The sequence below is a fragment of the Equus przewalskii genome, chromosome 28 (assembly GCF_037783145.1).
Source record: "Equus przewalskii isolate Varuska chromosome 28, EquPr2, whole genome shotgun sequence".
In the NCBI taxonomy this organism is placed as follows: Eukaryota; Metazoa; Chordata; class Mammalia; order Perissodactyla; family Equidae; genus Equus; species Equus przewalskii.
Window position 1 is genome coordinate 3,224,488 of NC_091858.1, and position 20,954 is coordinate 3,245,441.

General features: G+C 45.3%; 1 protein-coding gene across 15 annotated transcripts in view; it reads left to right on the forward strand.

The window, feature by feature from the left end:
• Positions 1-20,954, forward strand: part of ANK1 (ankyrin 1) — a 622,216-nt gene that overhangs the window by 168,660 nt on the left and 432,602 nt on the right. For all 15 annotated transcript variants that reach the window (XM_070598780.1, XM_070598770.1, XM_070598775.1 and 12 more), the window contains 5 exons: positions 109-228; positions 1,413-1,491; positions 1,795-1,869; positions 3,406-3,537; positions 4,400-4,546. In XM_070598780.1, the coding sequence (XP_070454881.1) occupies positions 109-228; positions 1,413-1,491; positions 1,795-1,869; positions 3,406-3,537; positions 4,400-4,546 (553 nt within the window). The remainder of the gene's footprint in view (positions 1-108; positions 229-1,412; positions 1,492-1,794; positions 1,870-3,405; positions 3,538-4,399; positions 4,547-20,954) is intronic.

Consider the following 20,954-nt stretch of genomic DNA (forward strand, 5'->3'; position numbering starts at 1 on the left):
TCGCCGACATCTCTGGGTCTAGAAAGTTTGGGAGGCAGGATGCCCTAAGCCAGCCAGCCTGGTGGCCTATGGAACGCTCCCCTGAATCTTCCTGTTGTCTGAATTTAGGTGAGGGACAGCAGTCGAGAACCAGGAGGGTCCTTGTCATTTCTGCGCAAGGCGATGAAGTATGAGGACACCCAGCACATTCTCTGCCACTTGAACATCACCATGCCCCCCTGCACCAAGGTGAGCTGCCCCCTGATGAGCACCCTCGGCCAGAGGTGGGTTCGCCTGAGAAGGTCCTAAAACAGACCCTGAGTCAAGCGCTTCCAGAGGGCTTCCTCCTGTTGAAAGGCTGCCTTTGAATTCCCCGACGCACCATGGCCTGGCAAGGAAAGCATACCCTGGCCCTTTCTGCAAAGCTCAGGAACAAAATGTCAGTGTCAGGTGGCAACGTGCGTGTTCATGCTGTGGGCCCTGAGCGCTCTAGGGTCCTTCCCGAAGGTTAGAAGGAGCTTGAAAGGCACCTGCCCGGCCCCGCTCATCTGAGTCTCTGAGCCTTAGGACTGGGTGTCGAGCCGCTGAAGGTTTCCCAGCCATTTAATAGCTTTGCTCTTCTCATGGACTTGCTTATCTTCCCCAGGGTGCCAGGCCCTCAGCAAAGGCGTCTTGGCCAAGTGTGTTCATTTAGCACTACCTGTGAGGGTGTCAGAGTCACCACCTCTAACAGGGACTCTGGAGGGCTCACGTGTCTCCACGTTTTCGTTGGTGTTGTTTTGCTGTTGTTTGAATCATCAGCCTTCCGTGCCAAACTAGAAAAGAAGCAAGGATCTGTTCATACAGCTTTGGCTCAGTTTCTCTTTCTGTCTGGGGTTAGGGTGAACCAACTCCTCTTTCAAAACAGGATTTCCTGCAGCCTTGAGCAAACCTCTGGGCGCTTTTCCACCCAGCCGGGCTATTCAGCCTTGGGCTAGCATCAAAAATGAGTCTTTTGAACAAAAGGAATCCAGAAAGAAAACTTTGGTTTTCTTAAGTGCAACCCCAGCTCCAGCACTTCTTAGCTGAGTGACCTTGGGCAAGTTATGTAACCCCTCCATGCCTCAGTTTCCTCATCCATGAGATGGGAATGTCAATGGTACCTACCTTGAAGGCTCTTGTAGCAGTAAGCAGGGCCTGGCGCGTGAGAAGGCCACGTGAGTTTGCCGTTATTATAACGATGAATAAAGTATGTGAGTTTCATCAGTCCCACTCCCTCCCACGCCTTCCCACACTTCTACTCTTTGTGTTGAGGCTCCAGAGAAGTGGGGCTACTCACCGTGTACCAGGATGGCGTCACTCCCCACCCCACAATCTGCAGGCTCGAATGCCCTTCTCCCAGAAGGGAGGAAGCCTGAAACCCAAAGCACCCTTTCGTGGTCTTTCTTCTGCAGGGGAGTGGAGCCGACGACAGGAGGAGGACTTTGACGCCACTCGCCCTGAGATACAGCAGTCTCAGCGAGTCCTCCCCAGGTATAAGCCTTAGAGCCCGCTTTGTGACGGTGTGGCTCCCTCCCCTTCCAAGGAGGGTGTGAGTAGGCTCGCTTCCCCTCACCCTGACAAGGGATCCGCGTCCACGCGATTTACTCAGCCCATTAGGGACGCAGCGTGTGGGGCCTTTGGCTTGGGGCACGACCTGACCTTACAGGCTTAGTAATCAATCCGGTGTATGCTGAGTCACCATGTGACTGAGCATCCGCCTAAGGTCCTTTACTCACCCCTGTCAGTTCTGTGTCCCACCAAGGCAACTAAATGAAATCCATGGCATCTCCCCAGGCCTCCTCAGCGGGACAGACCGAGCAGATATGAAAATGGCGATTATATCAGAGCACCTTGGCCTGAGTTGGGCAGGTGAGTCGGGGAATTTGAGGTAGAAAAGCACTGTGCCTGGGTACACCTACCTCTCCACCTCCTCCCCGCTACTGAGCAGCCGGTGAAGGTCTTTCTGACCTGCTTTTTCTCTCCCTCTGTATCTGATTTGTGATGGTCTTGGACAAGTCTGTTGTCCCAGCAGTGCCTTCAGGCGCCCCTGGAGAGCGGGGCCCTCCCTCCTCCACGTCTGTCTAGTTTTCATCTGTAAGAAAAAATCAACTTTTACATTACAAGAGACCTTAGAATTGATCTAGTTCACCTCATTTTACAGACAGGAAAACTGAGATCCAGCTAAGTAAAGTGACTTTAGTTGTCTAGCTAGTTAGTGACAGAGCCCACAAGAACCTGCCAGCGATAACAAACACACAGACAAAACACGCGCCTCCGTCTGCCCGTGCCCTGCACCCGTCCTCCACACGCTGCTGCCCTCAAGGCTGGCTCTGTCAGAGGAAGGGGCGGAGAAAAGGGCAAGCCTCAGAATGCTTCATGAGCCCCTCTGGCTGTTGCCGGAGTCTACCAGAGGTCCTGACACCAGTCAGGGGAGCTCTTCTTTGAAGTGAGGCAGTGGGTGAAGTAAAGGGAAAGCTCAAATGTGTTTTCTCAGTCACAGGCCCTCTAACTTAATTCTCCTTCCTCCCCTCTCCTTTTTTGTTCATTTTTATGTGAATGGACTCCCTTCACTCCTTCCCTCTACAGAGAGGGCTTCAGACAGCCTCAGAAACCTTAGGGAGAACTTGCTGAAAGGCAGTGTGATGCGAGGTCACAACAGACGTTCAGGGACGCTTCGTTCTTTAAGCCAAAAAGGAATGTCTCCTGCTGCTTCTCGGTTCTGTGTGTGCTGCCACGCGCACATTCTGATTCTCCTCCGGTCCTCCTCGTCCTTGAAATTAGACTCTGATGCTGTTCTCCCTTCAAAGCACCTGTGAGAAATAACAGTCGAGATAACGGGAGGGAGAAAGCTAAGATTCTGTGTTATCGCCTTGCATTTAGATGGTAGCTTGTATTTTCATTTCGAATGTAATTAATGCCTTTCCCTGAAGAAAGGTAAATACAGAAATGCGTGTCTGTAATAATTGCTCCTTGGTGGAAAATCGGTGGCCTCCTGGTGCAGCACAGACGGCGCTGGCGTGGGCATCAGCAGATGCAGCCCCACTCTGGGCTCTGGCACCAGCTCGTTCATGACCCTAGATAAGTGCTAACCTTGTGGAGAGGCTCAGTCTCATCGTCTCACATTGGCAGCAATGAGAGAAAGAGAGGACATTCATTCATTCCTTCACTCACTCATTCAAAACCTATTTACTGAGCACCGCTACTCCGCCCCATTTTCTGGGCCTACAAAGGTGTAGGTGTCTGCATAACACCAGGTATTTCTCCGTAAGAAGCAAGACCAAATGCAGAGGGAGACTATTCTTTCACTGCCAGTCCTCCCCCTGGACTCCCATCTGCAGCGCCCTCTGTGGGAGCTGGGCCGCGCTTGGGCCCCACTCAGACCCGGTCTTGGTTCTTTGCTTGCAGAGCTGGCTCGGGAGCTGCAGTTCAGCGTGGAAGACATCAACAGGATCCGCGTGGAAAACCCCAACTCATTGTTGGAGCAGAGTGTAGCCTTGTTGAACCTCTGGGTCCTCCGCGAAGGCCAAAACGCAAAGAGTCAGTACCCTTAAGCTGAGGAGGCCTTCTCTTTCCCAAACCCGTGCCAGGACCTTCTCTTCACTGAAGGAGTTCTTCCTTCAAATTCCATGTGTGGTGTTGGCCTTGGGAACAAATCTCTTTGTCACTCTCTGTCTCTGTCTCTCTCTCACACAGACATACACACACACACCTCTACCCCTCTCAGGGTCACTGGGTCTCCTAGGCAATCCTGCCAGAAGAGACTACCAGGCAGTCTTGGCCTCGGTCTTTTTCCTGTCCTCAGAGACTGAGGTCGCCATTGCCGGGGGCCCCAGATGACAGCAGGTGTGTGGGGTGTGGGGCTTCCTGCTGAATTTCCCAAACAAGTGAGGGCTGTCCTCTCAGGGCAGAGGCTGGGGGAGCGACTCCTGTCTGATGCAGTGCTGTGCTCCCAGAACAGCTTTCTCTCTGACCTGGATGGAAGGTTGTCTTGTCTGTTCAGCTCCTCCTCACCAATTTCCATCCTCAAAACACGGAGAGGAAATGGAGCGTTTACATTTGCATCTCAGCTCAAGGAGCAAGCAGCCGGGAGCGAGGATTTCACAAGGACAGATCCACGGCTCTGGTTGTCTTGTGCCCCTCTTAGATTCCGAAGCACGTCTTCCCGGGGTGTGCAGTTGGCTGCCGTTAGCGTTTGGAGTCTGTTGGAGGGAAACAGTATCCTCCAAAGAGGCAGCTTTGTTTTGATTCTGACAAGAAAAGGAGGCCTCCACGTTCTGAAAAAAGGAATGCCCTCCCGTCTCCCATTTGCCTCCGGCCTGGCTTTCAGAGCCCAGCCCCCTCGCGCCCTGCCGCCTGCTGGTTAGACGCCCTCGCGAGCGCCCCTTCCCTCTGCCCACAGTGGAGAACCTGTACGCGGCCCTGCGCAGCGTGGACCGGGCCGAGATCGTGAACATGCTGGAGGGCTCCGGCCGCCAGGGCCGCAACCTGAAGCCCGAGCGGCGGCCCGCGGAGCGAGACTACTCGTCGTCGCCCTCCCAGGTGAATGGTGAGTGTCTCCCGGAGGAGGCGGCTCCCCGAGCCCGGGCTCCGTGGGCTGTGCTGCGCTCCCCCTGCCCGTCGCCGAGGCTCTCTGCAGCTCTGCGCAGCGCCCCGTTTGGGCTTCAGTGTCCCGGTCTGTAAACGGCGACGGTTGAGAAGCAAAGGGCTTGGAGGTTCTGGCCCACGATCTGGTGTGGGGTAGCTGGATGCTGGTTTAAAAGTCCTATTGCCGCCCGCTCTGGGAAGCTGAGCGCGTCACTTTTTTTTGAGTCCAATCTCTCCTTTTCTCTCTCTCCCTTTTTTCTCACCCCATCTCTTTCCCTTCACTCTTTGATGTGGGTCAGCATGGCACAGAGCCCCCAGTGTGACGGGGCATCTGGGGGGGCCCTGACCTTTGCCCTCAGCACCCCGACTGCTGCCTCTTGAGGACCACTTTCCTCGAAGCAGCAGTGGAAGTCGCCGGCCGCACGAAGGAGCCGGGGCTGCGGACCGCCCCCCTCCCCTTCCTCTGCCCCCTCTCTGACCAGCGGGCGCTGCGAAGGAGCCGAGGCCCCGCCCCGGGGGGGAGCCGAGGCCGGCGCTCTGGGCCCTTCCTTCTTCTGGAGTGCACGTGCAGCTGAGCTAGCTCCTCTTCTTTAAAATCAGCAAGTTGGATCAGATCCCTAAGTCTTTACAGACCCTGAAAAAAACAATTTAATTCTGTGAACTCCCTTCCTCTGGTGACTAATATATCACCCTGACAGCTGCATGGCTGCTGTTTATCCTCCCCGAGCTCCTAGTTTAATGGCCATCCAGGGCCATGCACACATGCGTGTGCTGTGTGGCCCCTGTGGCACGGGACATGTGCCACGAACGGGTCCAGGCTGGGCTGGGCACCGGGCCTTCTTCCACCGGGTGGAGCCTGTGCACACGAGCCCCTCACTCCTTTCTCTCTCCTGTGTCCTGTGTCTCCTGAAATGGCTGTCTAGCGGCCCTGGGCGCAGGGCTCATCCTCTGTTGATCAGGTCCTGTTGCCTTTCTCTGCCACCTCTGACCTCACCTGGACCTCTGGTCCGTTCGTTCTCTCGCACTGCCTGTCTCCGCTGTCTCCACCTCGGCCAGAGGTCTGAAAGCCGTCAGCCTCCACAGATGCATGTCCTGAGAGACCCCCAGCCCTGCCCCTCCACGCGTCTCAGGCATGTGTGTGCGAGTGTGCACGGGGGCTGTCTGCTCCCAGGGGAGGCTGCGTACCATGCACTGCTCACTCTTCAGATCGGTGCAAAGGCTGCAAGGCAGTGGCCACGGCCCTCGGGGACCTGGCTGGAGCATTGTGGGGACTGCTCAATAGACCAGCTCCCTTTCCCAGAGGAAAGAAGGGAGGGCGGTCGAGGAATGCTGCCAACTGCGGGAAATCCACGTGGCAAAACTCTCCTCCTTTTCTACGTCTAACTGATCGCTTGGTTGGGTTTCTTAACACCCCCAGCGCTGTTTCAATCAAGTCAAATCAGCACATTTTGGGTTTTGTGCCCTGGTTATGTACCTATGGGACAACAGGCTGATGGAATTACATGAGTATAAACAAGGCAGTTACAACAATTAAAAATCTGTCAGAGGGATAGATCCCATGTTAAGTGTTCTAACCACAATAACCATTCTTTAGGAAGGCAGTTACAGACCCAGGCATTTATGAACGTCTCGGTGGCCGCAGCTCGCAGCCCCAGGCAGGCCGAGAGACTCTAAGGCCTAAACAGAGTTCTGAATCCCTGTGTGGACTGGGGGTGTGTGTGCGCCCTGGCGCTGGTGAAGGGGGCTCTGTTTCAGTGGGTCAGCTCATTTGGCAAATATTTTTCTAACATCTTCTACCTGCCAGGGCCTATTCTAGGCAAGGGAGATAAAGCACTAGTCAAAAGACAAAAAAACCCCAAAACTGTACCTTCATGGAGCTTCCCTTCTGTTTGGAGTCAGACGATAGCCTAATATGTCAGTGAGTTATCTAACGTGCTAGCAGCTTACAAGAAGTGGTGTGGGAAAAAATAGACTTGAGGGCCGGCCCGGTGGTGTAGCGGTTAAGTGGGCACGTTCTGCTTCTTGGCGGCCCGGGGTTCACCAGTTCGGATCCCGGGGGTGGACATGGCACTGCTTGGCAAAAGCCATGCTGTGGTAGGTGTCCCACATATAAAGTAGAGGAAGATGGGCATGGATGTTAGCTCAGGGCCAGTCCTCCTCAGCAAAAAAGAGGAGGATTGGCAGTAGTTAGCTCAGGGCTAATCTTCCTCAAAAAAAAAAATAAATAAAAAGACTTGAGTAAGAGGGATCAGAGTGCTGGGGTTGGGGGACTGAGTAGTAGGGTGGGAGGGGGTGGCAAAGGCTAGAAGGAGATGTGGGGATGAGCCATGTCAGCATGGGGAGAGGGCATCAGACAAGCGTGCAGCCATGCGGTGATCCTGAGGGGCTTGTGCCTGGTGTGTTCATAGAACATTGAGGGGCCCGAGGGGCTGGGCAGCAGGAGGGAGGAAGAAAGGGCAGGAGCAGGGGTCAGAGGGCACAGGTGGCCGGCTCTTACGGACTGTCCTAAGGACATGGGGTTGTAGTTGGAGTGAGACGGAAAGCCTTTGGAGGCTTGGACCAAAAAAGTAACATGATCTAACTTGAGTTGACAAAGGGTTCCTCTCCTCCTTTGGTTGTAGACAGTCACTGGCTGAGTGCTGCTTTCTCTGGCCAGCCTCGCCAGCCGCCTCTGAACCCCTTCCTCCAGCAGGTCCCCGACGGACACAGGCTGTGTGTCCTACACTCACAGTCCCCCACGGCCTGAGCAGACACTCAGAAACAGGCGCCCAGCTCGGCCCATCCTGCCTTTCTGGGCACCACAATAGGCTTCTGTGTGTTTTTCCTGCCCTCTTCCCTGTCCCAGGAGGACCATCCCACATCTGGGTGCCCTTCTGGCCTGGAAGAAGGAGCAGGAGGGATCAGAGGTGGAAGGGTGGGGAGACACAGCCTCCTGGGGTTTCCCTGGCTCTCTCCTGGGCAGGGCCATGATGGCTTGTCCTGGGGCCACCCAGCCCTCTGTGCTGATGGGCACGGTCGTCCTCTGCCTCCCTCGTGCTTTACCTTGTTTCTCTGCTTGTCTGAGCTTCCTTGGGAAGCCATGGGGACTAAGGGCAGTGAGTGGTTGCTCTGTGGTGTCAGGAAAATAGAACCTGAGGTCTGTTTTCCTCCCTTCCCAGCTCCTCTTTCCATGTACACCTGGAGCGGCCTGAGCAGAAGAGGGTTTAAGTCAAAAGGCCAGTTTGCTTCTCCTGCACAGGAGGGGACTAGCTTGGGCGCTTGGGTAGTAAACACGAACAAAAAAATTACCTATAAAGCAAAGCAATAGCACGTTCCTGAAAATAAAACAGATTTCTCACATGGCAGGAAAAAATGGACATCTCCAGTATGGGTATGCTTGTCAGCTCCATTTGGTTTGATACATTGGGCAGGTTTTTTTTTTTTTTTTTTTGGCACCTGAGCTAACAATTGTTGCCAATCTTCTTTTTCTTCTTCTTCTTCTTCTTCTCCCAAAGCCCCCCAGTACATAGTTGTATATTCTAGCTGTGAGTGCCTCTGGTTGTCCTATGTGGGACACCGCCTCCACATGGCCTGATGAGCAGTGCCATGTCCCCGCCCAGGATCTGAACCGGCGAAACCCTGGGCCGCTGAAGTGGAGTGCGCGAACTTAACCACTGGGCCATCGGGCTGGCCCCCATTGGGCACATATTAATGTCTACTTAGAAATAAACGCATTTTATTTTTATCAAGTCTTAATGAATACAGCTAGCGAAATGTGGCTTCTGTGGCTTCTGTCTGAGGGTAGGTTGTCTGTCGACAACTTGTCTGACTTGCTACTGACATTAAACTAGTAGAGTAATCATTGTCTGGGTTAGGACAGACCCCCTGGGATAACCTGAGATGAGGGGAGACCTGGGGGTGTGGGGGGGACCACTGGACTGTGCTCTGCCCCAAAGCAGTATGTATGGATGCTTTTACCCGAGTTCCCCAAAATGCAACCCCAGAGGAGAGACCTCTAGACTGAAGGATGGGTCGGTGACCCAGGTATGGCAGGGCCACATGAGGCTTTGAAAACTTAACTTAAGGGACTCAGCAGACCTTATTATGGTCTAGTCCACCCTAGACCTTGTGAGACGGTACTCATGAGGCTGTGCTCAGGCCTCAGGGAGCATTGCTCCAAGTTAGTAGTAGTCCCCACCTACACTGAGTAAGGCCACCTACAGCCTCAGAGCCAAGCTTGTGGGGGTGTGGGTGGATTAGTGGGGTCCTCTAGAGACTGAGAGGGAGCAGTGAGGCATAGCCCCTAAATACTGTTACCAAGGGAGGGGCTTTAGGGTAAACATCAGACAGGAAGTCCTGGGAGAGGGTGTGCATGAGTTCTCTTCACAGACACATTTTCATTTGGGTGAAATTCCATTAAAATGAACACCATGGAAGTTTCAAGGTGGAAAAGTCACAAAGGATACACAAGGATGAGCCTCAGGTGTCCTGTGGCCAGTAGAGCTCCCTTTCTCAGTCGTGAGCAAGTCTTCCTGAGAGTGTCAGAATGTTCATTGGGCCGTAACCAAGGGGCTGTTTAAGATCCATTCTATTTCTGGCCAAGATGAGGTAACAGGGACTAAACTCCTGCTTGAAATAACTAAAAAATGGACAACTATATGAAACGACAGTTTTCAAGCCATTTGACATCAGGCAGCAAAGGACAGTGATCCATGAGACATGGGAAATAAATGAAGTGAACCCTACAATTGCCTGGATTACTGCCTGGGAAGAGTTTCTAGGTCATGGCACAGGGAAGGGAAATCCAAGAAGGCTCCCTGGGTTGAGGAGGAGTAGTGGAGAGTCCAGATAGATCACGGCAGCTAGAGTTCCCAAGACAGAATACCAGGGCAGAGACAGCTGCACAGACAGAGGACTCTGGAGATCTTCAGAGGCTCCCCTGCAGAGTTTGGTTGAGACTGATCGTTCATAGAACAGAGAAGAGTCCCATCTCAGAAATGGAGAATAGCCCTAGGTTGAGCAGTGCTCCAGCCCTGCCTACTCAACCTGGAAAGCAAAACCCAAAAGGATCAAACTATTTCCAAGTAACATAAGTGCATAACAGAACAAAGCTCAGGAATAGTTATAAGAATACAGAAATATCCAGCACCCAAGGTAAACTTGGTAAACTTCAATGTGTGACATCCAATTAAAGATTACCACACATAAAAAGAAGCAGGAAAACGTGACCCGTAATCAGGAGAAAAATCGATCAATTAAAACTGACACAGATGTTAGACTTAGCAGACAAGAATGGTGAAGCAGTTATTATAATTGTATATCGGATGTTCAAGAAGTTAAGTCAAGACATGGAAGATATTTTTAAAAGACCCAAACCAACCTTTTGAAGATGAAACTATAATACATAGGATGAAAAATACACTGGGTGGGATTAGACAGGTATTACAGAAGAAAAGATTAGTGACCTTGACAACATAGCAATAGAAACTCCAAAATGAAACACAGAAGAAAAGAAAAATTTTAAAAAGCATCAGTGAGCTATGGGGCAATTTCAAGCAACCTTGTATTTGTGAAATTAGAATTCCCAACAGAGAATGGAGTAAAAAAATATTTAAAAAAATAATAGCTGAAAATGTTCCAAATTTGATGAAAACTGTGAACACATGGATCCAAGAAGTTCAATGAACCACATACACAAGAAACATGAAAGCAATTATGCCAAGGCACATTTTAAATAAATTGATCAAAACCAGTAATAAAGAAAGTCTTAAAAGTAGCCAAAGAAAAAAAGTGTTATGTACAAAGGAACAAAGAAAAGAATGGCATCAGATTTCTCGTTGGAAGCAATGCAAGTGAGAAGACAGTGGAGCAACGTCTTTAAAGTTGACCACATCTTTAAAGAAGGGCATCTCTAAAGTAACCTAGAATTCTATACCCAGAAAAATGCCTCTCAAAAATGAGGGCAAAAAAAGACTTTGCCAGACATACAAAAGCCGAAAGGATTCATCACCAGGAGACCCATGTGACCAGCAATGTTAAAAAAAAAAAAAAAGTCCTTCAGGCTAAAGAAAAATGATACTAGACAGAAGTACAGATCTACAGAAAGGGATGAACAAGTGCCAAAAATGTCAACTGCAAGGGAAAAAACCAGAATTTTCTCTTTAGTTACACTATTTTCTCATTATTTAAATCTCTTTAAAAGATAACTGACTGACTAAACAAAATAACAATATAGAGTTGCGTTTGTAACATATGTAAAAGGAAAATCTATGACAACAACAGTAAAGCGTTTGTAACATATGTAAAAGGAAAATCTATGACAACAATAGTAAAAGAGAGAAAAATGGAATTATACTCTTGTAAGGTTCTTATACTATATGCCAAGCGGTATAATATCACTTCAGAGTTGTCTGTGATAGGTTAAGGATATATTCCATAAACTACTATTTTATTTTATTTATTTATTTATTTTTTTAAAGATTGGCACCTGAGCTAACAACTGTTGCCAATCTTTTTTTTTTCTGCTTTATCTCCCCAACTCCCCTCTCCCCCGCCCCCCATACATAGTTGTATATCTTAGTTGCAGGTCCTTCTAGTTGTGGCTCATGGGACGCCGCCTCAACGTGGCCTGATGAGGAGTGCCATGTCCGCGCCCAGGATCTGAACCGTGGGCTGCCGCAGCAGAGCACGTAAACTTAACCACTCGGCCGCGGAGCCGGCCCCCATAAACTACTATTTTAGCAACTACTAAAATAATAAAGAATTATAGCTAATACTCCATCAAAATAGATAAAATAGAATCATAATAAATAAATTTCAATTAATCCAAAAGAAGGCATAAAAAGAGGAAAAAGAAAACAAAGATAGGACAAATAAAAAAATAGAAATTAGCAGGTAATAGACTTAAAGCTAACCATATTAATAATCTCGTTAAATGTAAATTGTGTAAATACCCCAATTAAAAAGCAGAGATAGTCAGACTGGATATATAGGTAAATCTCAACTATATATTGCCTATAAGAAATGCTCTTCAAATATAAAAACACAAATTCCTTAAAAGTAAAAGGATGAGGAAAGATAAATTGTGCTAACACTAATCAAAAGAAAACTGGAGTGGTTATAGTAATATCAGACAAGTAGATTTTAGAATAAAAAATATTACCAGGGAGCCAGCCCCGGTGGCCTAGTGGTTAAGTTTGGCATGCTCCACTTCAGCGGCCTGGGTTCAGATCCCAGGCGGGGGCCAACACCACTCATCTGTTAGTGGCCATGCTGTGGTGATGGGTCACAGACAAAAAAAAGGGAAGATTGGCAGTGGATGTTACCTCAGGGCAAATCTTCCTCAGCAAAAAAAAAAAAAAAGGAGGGGGGCTGGCCCAGGGGCATAACAGTTAAGTTCGCATACTCTGCTTCAGTGGCCTGGGATTTGCCGGTTCAGATCCTGGGTGTGGACCTACTCACTGCTTATCAAGCCACACTGTGGTAGGCATCCCACATATAAAGTAGAGGAAAATGGGCCCAGATGTTAGCTCAGGGCCAGTCTTCCTTAGCAAAAGAGGAGGATTGGCAGCGGATATTAGCTCAGGGCTAATCTTCCTCAAAAAAAAAAAAAGAATATTTCCAAGGAGGAGGAAAATAATTTCATAATGATAAGTAGTTCATCAAGAGGGCAAACAATCCTAAATGTTTATACATCTAGTAATATAGCTTTAAAATACATGAAGCAAAAACTGAGAAAATGGCAATGAGAAATAGACAAAACCAGTTATAGTGAGAGATTTCAATACCCTCGCTTAATAATTGATAGAACAAATAGAAAAATCAGTAAGTATATAGAAGATTTGAACACTATCATCCAACATGACCTCATTGACATTTATAGAACATTCCACCCAATAACAGCAGAATGTACATGCTTTTCAATTGCACCTGGAACTTATACCTTAAGATATTAGAAAAAGAAGAACAAATTAAACCCAAAGAAAGAAAATAATAAAGAACAGAATGGAAATCACTGAAATTGAAAACAGAAATAACACTAGAGACAATCAATAAAACCAAAATCTGGTTCTTTGAAAAGATCAATGAAATTGATAAACCTCTAGCCAGACTGATCAAGAAAAAGAGAGCAAAGACAAAAATTACCAACATTGGGAATAAGAGAGGTACTATCACTAAAAATTCTATAAGTAGTAAAAGGATGATAAGGAAATATTGACAATTTTATGCCAGTAAATTTGAAAGCATAGATGAAATTGGCAAATTCCTTGAAAGATACAAACTATCAAAGCTCACATAGGAAGAAATAAATAACTTGAATAGCCTTATATATGTTAAAGAAATTAAATTTATACTTAAAAAACATTCCCACAAAGAAAACTCTAAGCCTAGATGGCTTCATTGGCAAATTCTACCAAACATTTAAGGAAGAAATAACTCGTTTATAAAATTAAAAAGGACATAATACTTCCCAATCATTCTATGAGGACAGCATCACCCTGATATTGGGGGGGAAAGACATTACAAGAAAAATGAACTTTTATGCAAAAAGTTTAAACTAAATTTTAGCAAATCAAACCCAACACTATGTAAAAAAGATAATACATCATGACCAAGTGAGGTTTATCCCAGGAATACAAGGGAGGTTTAACATTCTAAAATAAATCAGTGTCTGGTTCTGCATGTAAGCAGCTTGGGAGTCGACCCTCTGACCTAACAGGTAAAAAACTGAACAGACTGAAAAATCAACAACTCTTCTAGGATCTTTAAGAGAGGCGAGGACACCGAACGAACTGCTGTCCCCAAATTGGGGAGTCTGACTGGTGAATACAGAGAATATCACTTTACTGGGACAGAGATTCACAAGGGGAAACCACCTGGGAACCAGTGCTGGCTTGGAAAACCAGGACTGTGATTAACAGATTGCTGGAGGCTCAGTGTGGACAATTCTGAGAGTTAAACGCTCCAGGGGGGTCCAGGCATAGTGGGGCCCTCACAGTTTTGTGAGATTTACCTCCAGGAGTTGGACCAGGTTCCCACAGTAAATATCAGAGAAAAATCCCCTCGTGCTTCCGGCTGGGGGAGGAGAAAAGGAACCACTGAAATATGCCAGGGTACTCTGTTCTTAACAAGGCCTGCCCTCAGGGGAAACTAGTTAACTAGAGCTTAACATGCTGGGGGTATTATCAGAGCCTAACTGACCTGGAGGAAGGGAAATACCCAACTCCAGCTCACTCTAGCCATCTTTTCCCATCTAAGGTAGAGGAAAATAAATTTAAAACACTTGTGAAGTTCACAGTCGAGAGGCACAGGCTCACTAAAAGACCTAGGTCTCAACCTAATCACAGGACTACATGACACTTCCCCGCTCCCCACACCTCACCACTGCATTACTAAAGGTCTGTCTACAGTAGTTCCTTTCACCTTGTAAATCATGTCTGGCTATCAAGAGAAAATTACAACACATACCAAAGACGAAAAGCACAATTTGAAGAGACAGCGAACATTAGAACCAGACATGGCAGGGATCTTGGAGTTATCAGACTGGGAATTTAAAACAACTATGATTAATATGCTGAAGGCTCTAATGGATGGAGTAGACAGCATGTAAGAACAGATGGGCAATGTAAGCAGAGCAGTGGAAATTCTAAGAAAGAGCCAAAAAGAAATGCTAGAGATCAAAAATACTTGGACAAAAATGAAGAATGCTTTTGATGGGCATACTAGTAGACCAGACACAACTGAGGAAAGAAACTCTGAGCTTGAGGATATCTCAAGAGAAATCTCCAAAGTAGAAAAGCAAAGAGAACAAAGACCGAAAAAAACAGAATAGACTATCCAAGGAGTGTGGGACAACTACAAAAGGTGTAACATACACATAATGGGAATACCAGATATAGAAGAAAGAAAAAAATAGGAGAAATATTTGAAACAATAATGACTGAGAATTTCCTCTAAATTAATGCCAGACACCAACCCACAGATCCAGAGACCTCAGAAAACACCAAGTAGGATAAATGCCAAAAAACTACACCTAGGCTATTTTCAAATCAAATATAAAGAAAATCAAATATAAGTTAAAAAATCCTGAAATAAACCAGAGGGAAAAAACACTTTACCTTAGAGGAACAAAGATAGGAATTACATCCCACTTCTCTTCAGAAGCCCTGCAAACAAGAAGAAAATAGAGTGAAATATTCAAAGTGTTGAGAGAAAAAAAATACCAACCTAGAATTCTGTATCCTGCAAAATTATCCTTCAAAAGTGAAGGAGAAATAAAGACTCTCAGACAAACAAAAATTGAGGGAATTTTTTGCCAGCAGACTCACCTTGCAAGAAGTGTTAAAAGAAGTTCTTTAGAGAGAGGGAAAATAATATGTCAGAAACTTGGTTCTACGTAAACTGGGCAAGAGCACGAAAGAAAGATTAAGTGAAAATGAAAACTTTTATTTCTCTTATTCTTAGTTGGTCTATAGGATAACAATTTATTCAAAATAATAATAGTAACAATGTAGTTAATTATGCATGCTTATATATATATATATCTCATATGCATACATATATACAGATCTTCCTCAACTTACAATAGGGTTATGTCTTGATAAACCCATTACAACTTGAAAATACCATTAAGTTGAAAATGTATTGAGTAAGAAGTTGAACAAGATCAGGTTTTCAAAGATTTTTTTAAAGCGGTAGAAGCCTTTACACACACTCACAGACACAGTGTTATTTCGCAAGATGATTTATGTAAGTGTGTGTGTATATTTCAAAAGTAAAAGAAAAAAACCAAAACAGCCCATTACAATGTAGGCATATTCATCCTTCAGTAAATCTTTGAAGTAAGATGGATCCCAAAGCTGACCTCATTTCAGAGTTGTGCAATTCAATGACAGACTGAACTCTCATGAATCCACCATTGTAAAGTCGAAAAATCATAAGCTAAACATCAAGCTGGGGACCATGTGTACACATACGCACACACACACGTATATACATATATTTATATATGCTTATATATAAGTGAAACAAATGATGAATGACAGCAGACAGCAATGATAGAAGGGACGGGAGGCGGGAATTAGATTATTTTGTTATTATAAGGTACTCACACAATCCATGAAGTGATATAGTATTATTTGAAAGTGGACTTGTGTTAGTTGTAAATGTATATGGCAAACTCTAGGGCAACCACTAAAAAAAGTTAAAAAAAAGAAGCATAATTAATATGCTAAGAAACGAGAGAAAATGGAATCATAAAAATGCTCAATTAAAGCCACAAAAGGCAGAAAAAGAATGGAGGACAAAAAGAGGCACAAAGAATAAGGGCAACAAATAGAAAATAGTAACAAATATGGTAGATATTAATCCAACTGTATCAATAATCACTTTGAGTGTCAATGGTCTAAATGTACCAATTAAAAGACAGAGATCTCCTTTAAATATAAAGACACATATATATATTAAAAGTAAATGAATGGAGAAAAATATACCATGCTAACACTAATAAAAAGAAAGCAGGAGTAGCTATATTATTTTCAGACAGAGCAGACTGCAAAGCAAGGAGAGTTATCGGGGATGAAGAAAGGCACTGCATAATGATAAAAAGGTCAATTTCCCAAGAAGACGTAGTCCTCAATGTGTATGCGCCTAACAACAAAGCATCAAACTGTGTGAGGCAAACACTGATAGAACTGCAAGGAGAAACGGGTGAATCCACTCTACAGTTGGAGACTTCTGCACCCCTCCATTAGAAATGCGCAGATCCAGCAGGGAGAAAAATCAGTCAGCACGTAGTCAAACTCAACAACACCATCAATCACCTGGATATAACTGACATCTGTAGACCACTTCATCCAACAACAGGAGCATACATATTCTCCTCAAGCTCATGTGAAACAGTCAGCATTCTGGGTCATAAAACACACCTTAAGAGATTTAAAAGAGTAAAAACCATAAAACAAACAGTATAATTAATCATATTAACAAACTAAAAAAGAAAAATCATATGATCATCACAATAATGCAGAGAAAGTATCTGATAGATCCAACAACCATTCCTGATGAAAACCCTCAGCAAAGTAGGAATAGAAAGGAATTCACTTAGCCTTATAAAGAGCATCTACAAAAAACCTAAAGCTAACATTACACTTAATGATGAAAAACTGAATTTTTTGCCTCTAAGTTCAGTAACAAGACAATGATGTCTACTCTCACTGCTTCTGTTCAACATTGTATTAGTGGTGATAGCCAGTACAATCAGGCAAGTAAGAGAAATAAAAGGCAACTAGATTGGAAAGGAAGGAGTTAACTGTCTTTATTCACAGACAACAAGATCGCCTATATAAAAACCCAATGGAATCCACAAAAAGTGATTAATAAATGAGTTTGGTAAGCTTGCAGGATACAATTCCAATATATAACAGTCATTCGAATTTCTATGTATTAGCAATGAACAATTATAAGTTGAAATTTAAAAAAGAATACCATTTATAATAGTATTGAGAAAATTGAAATACTTGGAGCTAAATCTGATAAAAGATGTGAAAGACTTATACATTGAAAACTACAAAACATTACCAAGAGGAATTAAAGCACACCTAAAGAAATGTAGAGATACGTCTCGTTAATGAGTCAGAGGCCTTGATATTGTTGTCACTTCTCCCTAAAATGATCTATATATTTCAGCAATCTCAATCAAAATTCCTGTAGGATTTTTTGTATAAATTGAGAAAGTGGTTCTAAATTTCATATGGAAACGACCTAGAATATCCCAAATAACTTTGAAAATGAATGGAGTTGAAGGATCGACACCACCTGACTTCAAGATTTATTACAAAGCTTCAGTAATTGAAGTGTGGTATTGTCATAAAGATAGATAAATGAGTGCAACAGAATAGAGCCCAGAAATAGAATCACATATATATATATATATATATGAACTACTGGTTTTTAACAAAGGTGCAAAGGCAATTCAGTGGAGAAAGAGCAATCTTTCAAACAAGTGGTGCTGGAACAGTTGGATATTCATATGCAAAAGTGAACTTGGATTCATACCTTGCATCCTATACAAAAATTAATGCAAAATGGATCATAGATTAAATGTAAAACCTAATATAAAAACTTCTAGGAGTAAACATAAAAATACAAAATTTCTAGAAGAAAACATAAAAGAAATCCTTAGAGACCTTGGGTAAGGCAAAGACTTTTTAGATAGAACACCAACAGCGCAATCCGTAAAAGGACAAATTGATAAGTTAGACTTCATCAAAATTAGAAACGTCTGCTCTTCAAAATGCACTGTTAAGAGAATGAAAAACAAGCCACAGCTTGGGAGAAAATATTGGCAAATAATCATCTGATATAGGATTTGTATCCAGAATATATAAAGAACTCTGAAAACTCAATAATAAGAAAATAGACAACTCAGTTTTTACAAGGGGCAGAAGATTTGAACAGATGCTTAACTCAGAAGATATACCAATGGCAAATAAGCACGTGAAAAGATGCTTAAATCATTAGTCATTAGTGAAATAGCTTGGGAAACACTTTGGTTGTTTCTTAAAGAGTTAAACACTTACCCACCATATGATCCAGCCATTCCATCCAGAAGAAAAGAAAGCATATGTCCAAACAGACAAGCAGCTTTGTAACATCCTCAAACTGGAAGCAATCCAAATATCCATTAGCAGGCAAATGGATAAACTGTGGTATATCCATCCAGTAGACTACAACTCAGCAATAACAATGGCTGAATTATTGATACATGTAACAGCATGGATGACACCCAAATAGTTAGGCTGAGTGAAAGAAGCCAGACAAACAGGAGTACGCACTGTATAATTCCATTTATCTACCAGTCTAGGAAATGCAAACTCACATGGAAAGCAGACCAGTGGTCACCTGGGGATGGAGTGGCGGAAGGAAGGGTTACAAAGAAGCGTGAGGAAGCCTTTCAGGGATGATGAACGTCCCCTCTTGTCCTTGTGGTGACGATTTCATGGTTGTATACCTGTCAGAACTTATCAAATTATCTACTTTAAATATGTGCATTTATTGTATGTCAGCTATACCTTAATAAAGCTATCCTAAAAAGATATTAATGGCAAAATCTAGTGAAAAGACCACTCTTACTGTGTGCCTTAAGCAACTTACTAAACCTCTACTTTACTTTTCTTGTAGGGTTGTTGTAACAATTAAAAATAATCTGTTAGATATGTTTTTTCACAAAATAGATGCTTGATTGATAATGGAAATAAGATAATAATGCTTTCGAGAATAATAATAAGGAAAATAATCACTTGACTCTAAGATGTTTTGTTCCTATATATCTGGAGAGATTTCTATGGAAGGTTTGCAGGCCATTCCCCCTGGTTTCCCAGTTCCTGAGGTCAAAGTTTCACATGCAATGTCTTGGTGGTAATATTGTGGTAAGATCTGACCCACCCATTTCTCCTACTCTCCCACCTCTTCCGTGTTCCTCCTAGTTTGGCCAGAGGTGAAAGGGGATTCCCTTAATCTCCGCCACTGTACCATCCTACCCACCAGCCACCACACCACCTCACGGTCTCCTCCTCCTTCTGATTTTGGGAGAACACTTGTAGAGATCAATCGGGAATAAGACTCTCCTGGGAAGGTTGAGAGAGAGGATGTGTTGAGCACGTAGCATGATTACATTGAGCACACGTGTAATCATTAGCAACTGTGGTTTTACTAAATACGGGTGAAGCCATCTGTTCTGGCTCCTGTGTCTCCCTCACACTTCTCTAGAGCTCTGCACTAGTCCCTGGGGCCAATGGATTCCGAATCCTGTTCCAGGCAAGTGAGAGGAAAAGGTAGACACCATTGATGCCCTCAAAGAGTGTACAGTTCCATGAATAGCTTAGTGAGGGAACACAGGACAGATTCAAAGATGGGAGAAATCAAGATAAGCTGAAGTTATAGGAAATGGTCATGAAAAAGAGGACAAAGAGAACACGTCTTATTGTGTGTGTGTTTCTAATCCCCAACCCTTTAGCATGGTACCTAGCATGTAATCAGACCTCAGTTAATATTTTTTGGTTGAACAAGTGAGTGAATGAGGATAACTGGAGATAGTATTGTCAAAAGTAGAGAAGAGATGGGCGAGCAGGAGCTGAGGCCCAGAGCTAGGAATGAGGAAGGCCCGTTGGAAGAAAGGCTGAGCCCAGGGAAGAGCTGGATGCATGTGGCGGGGAATGAATGGCAGGACTCTAGGCTAGGGGCCTCTCTGCATGGCAGGAAGGTCCCTAGAGACCTGGCAGAGGGTGGCCCCACCCTACCCAGTGTCCTCCTTTGGCCCTGCTGCGTTTTCAGAGGTGGTAGGCACACACCTGCTCCCTGGCTCCCCAGACGAGCTCAGCCGAATGGAGAATCTTGTCTTCTATTCCCTTCTCCCGCCCACAGCTTGGCACCTGCTCTGAAGGGGAGTCAGAGGCCCTCTTTCTCCTATTTCAGGGACCCTCATTCCTGGATAGAGGAGAGCAGAGGAGTCACCTGACAGAACACTGCCCATTCAACTCGCACACAAATTTCTCACACGCTGACATGTGCCTCTCACTCGGGTTCCTGGTCACTTCTGAACATCAGAGAGCTAGTACCAGAGCCACCCAGAAAACTAGCAGGGACTCCCGTCTAAGCCAGGCAGCAAGGAACAGATGGATGACAGGCTGTGCTGACCATGGGGCCATGCGTCTGGGGGCCTGAGCCAGCTGGCTCTGATTCCTCCGGGTCACTGCTGACCTGGAGCTGGGATGACTTGCTCGGGGCAGAGTCCTGAAGTGCCAGCAGGTGTGCCTAGCTCCTCCTGGTGCCCCCTGAACTGGCCCCCTGTTTTGAACCCTTAGAAAACCCACCTGTGGAGCCAGCCCTGATGACCTAGTGGTTAGTGTTCCACGCTCACCACTTTAGAGGCCCAGGTTCACTTCCCAGGTGCAGAACCACACCACCCATCTGTCAGTGGCCATGCTGTGGTGGTGGCTCATATAGAAGAACTAGAAGGACTTACAACTAGGATATACAACCATGTACTGGGGCTTTGGGGAGGAAAAAAAAAAAGAGGAAGATTGGCAACAGCTGTTAGCTCAGGGCAACTCTTTCCCTGCAAAAAAAAAAAAACGAAAAAGAAAAGAAAACTCATGTGTGCCACTTTAGATTACTTAGAGTTTCTGGAACTATTCCACAACTCGAGGAAAAATTACTTCATCTCAAACCAAATGGTTTCCCATTTGACCACTGCACCAAGGTCTGTGGATGTTCAGCTTACCCCATGAGACCCTCCAAGGCACCTTGATCACGGACCCTGGTTCTGGGGGCTGGTCCCTCCCTTTAAGGTACATTCCTGACAGAGACTCTAAGGACTGTGCCAAAGGGAA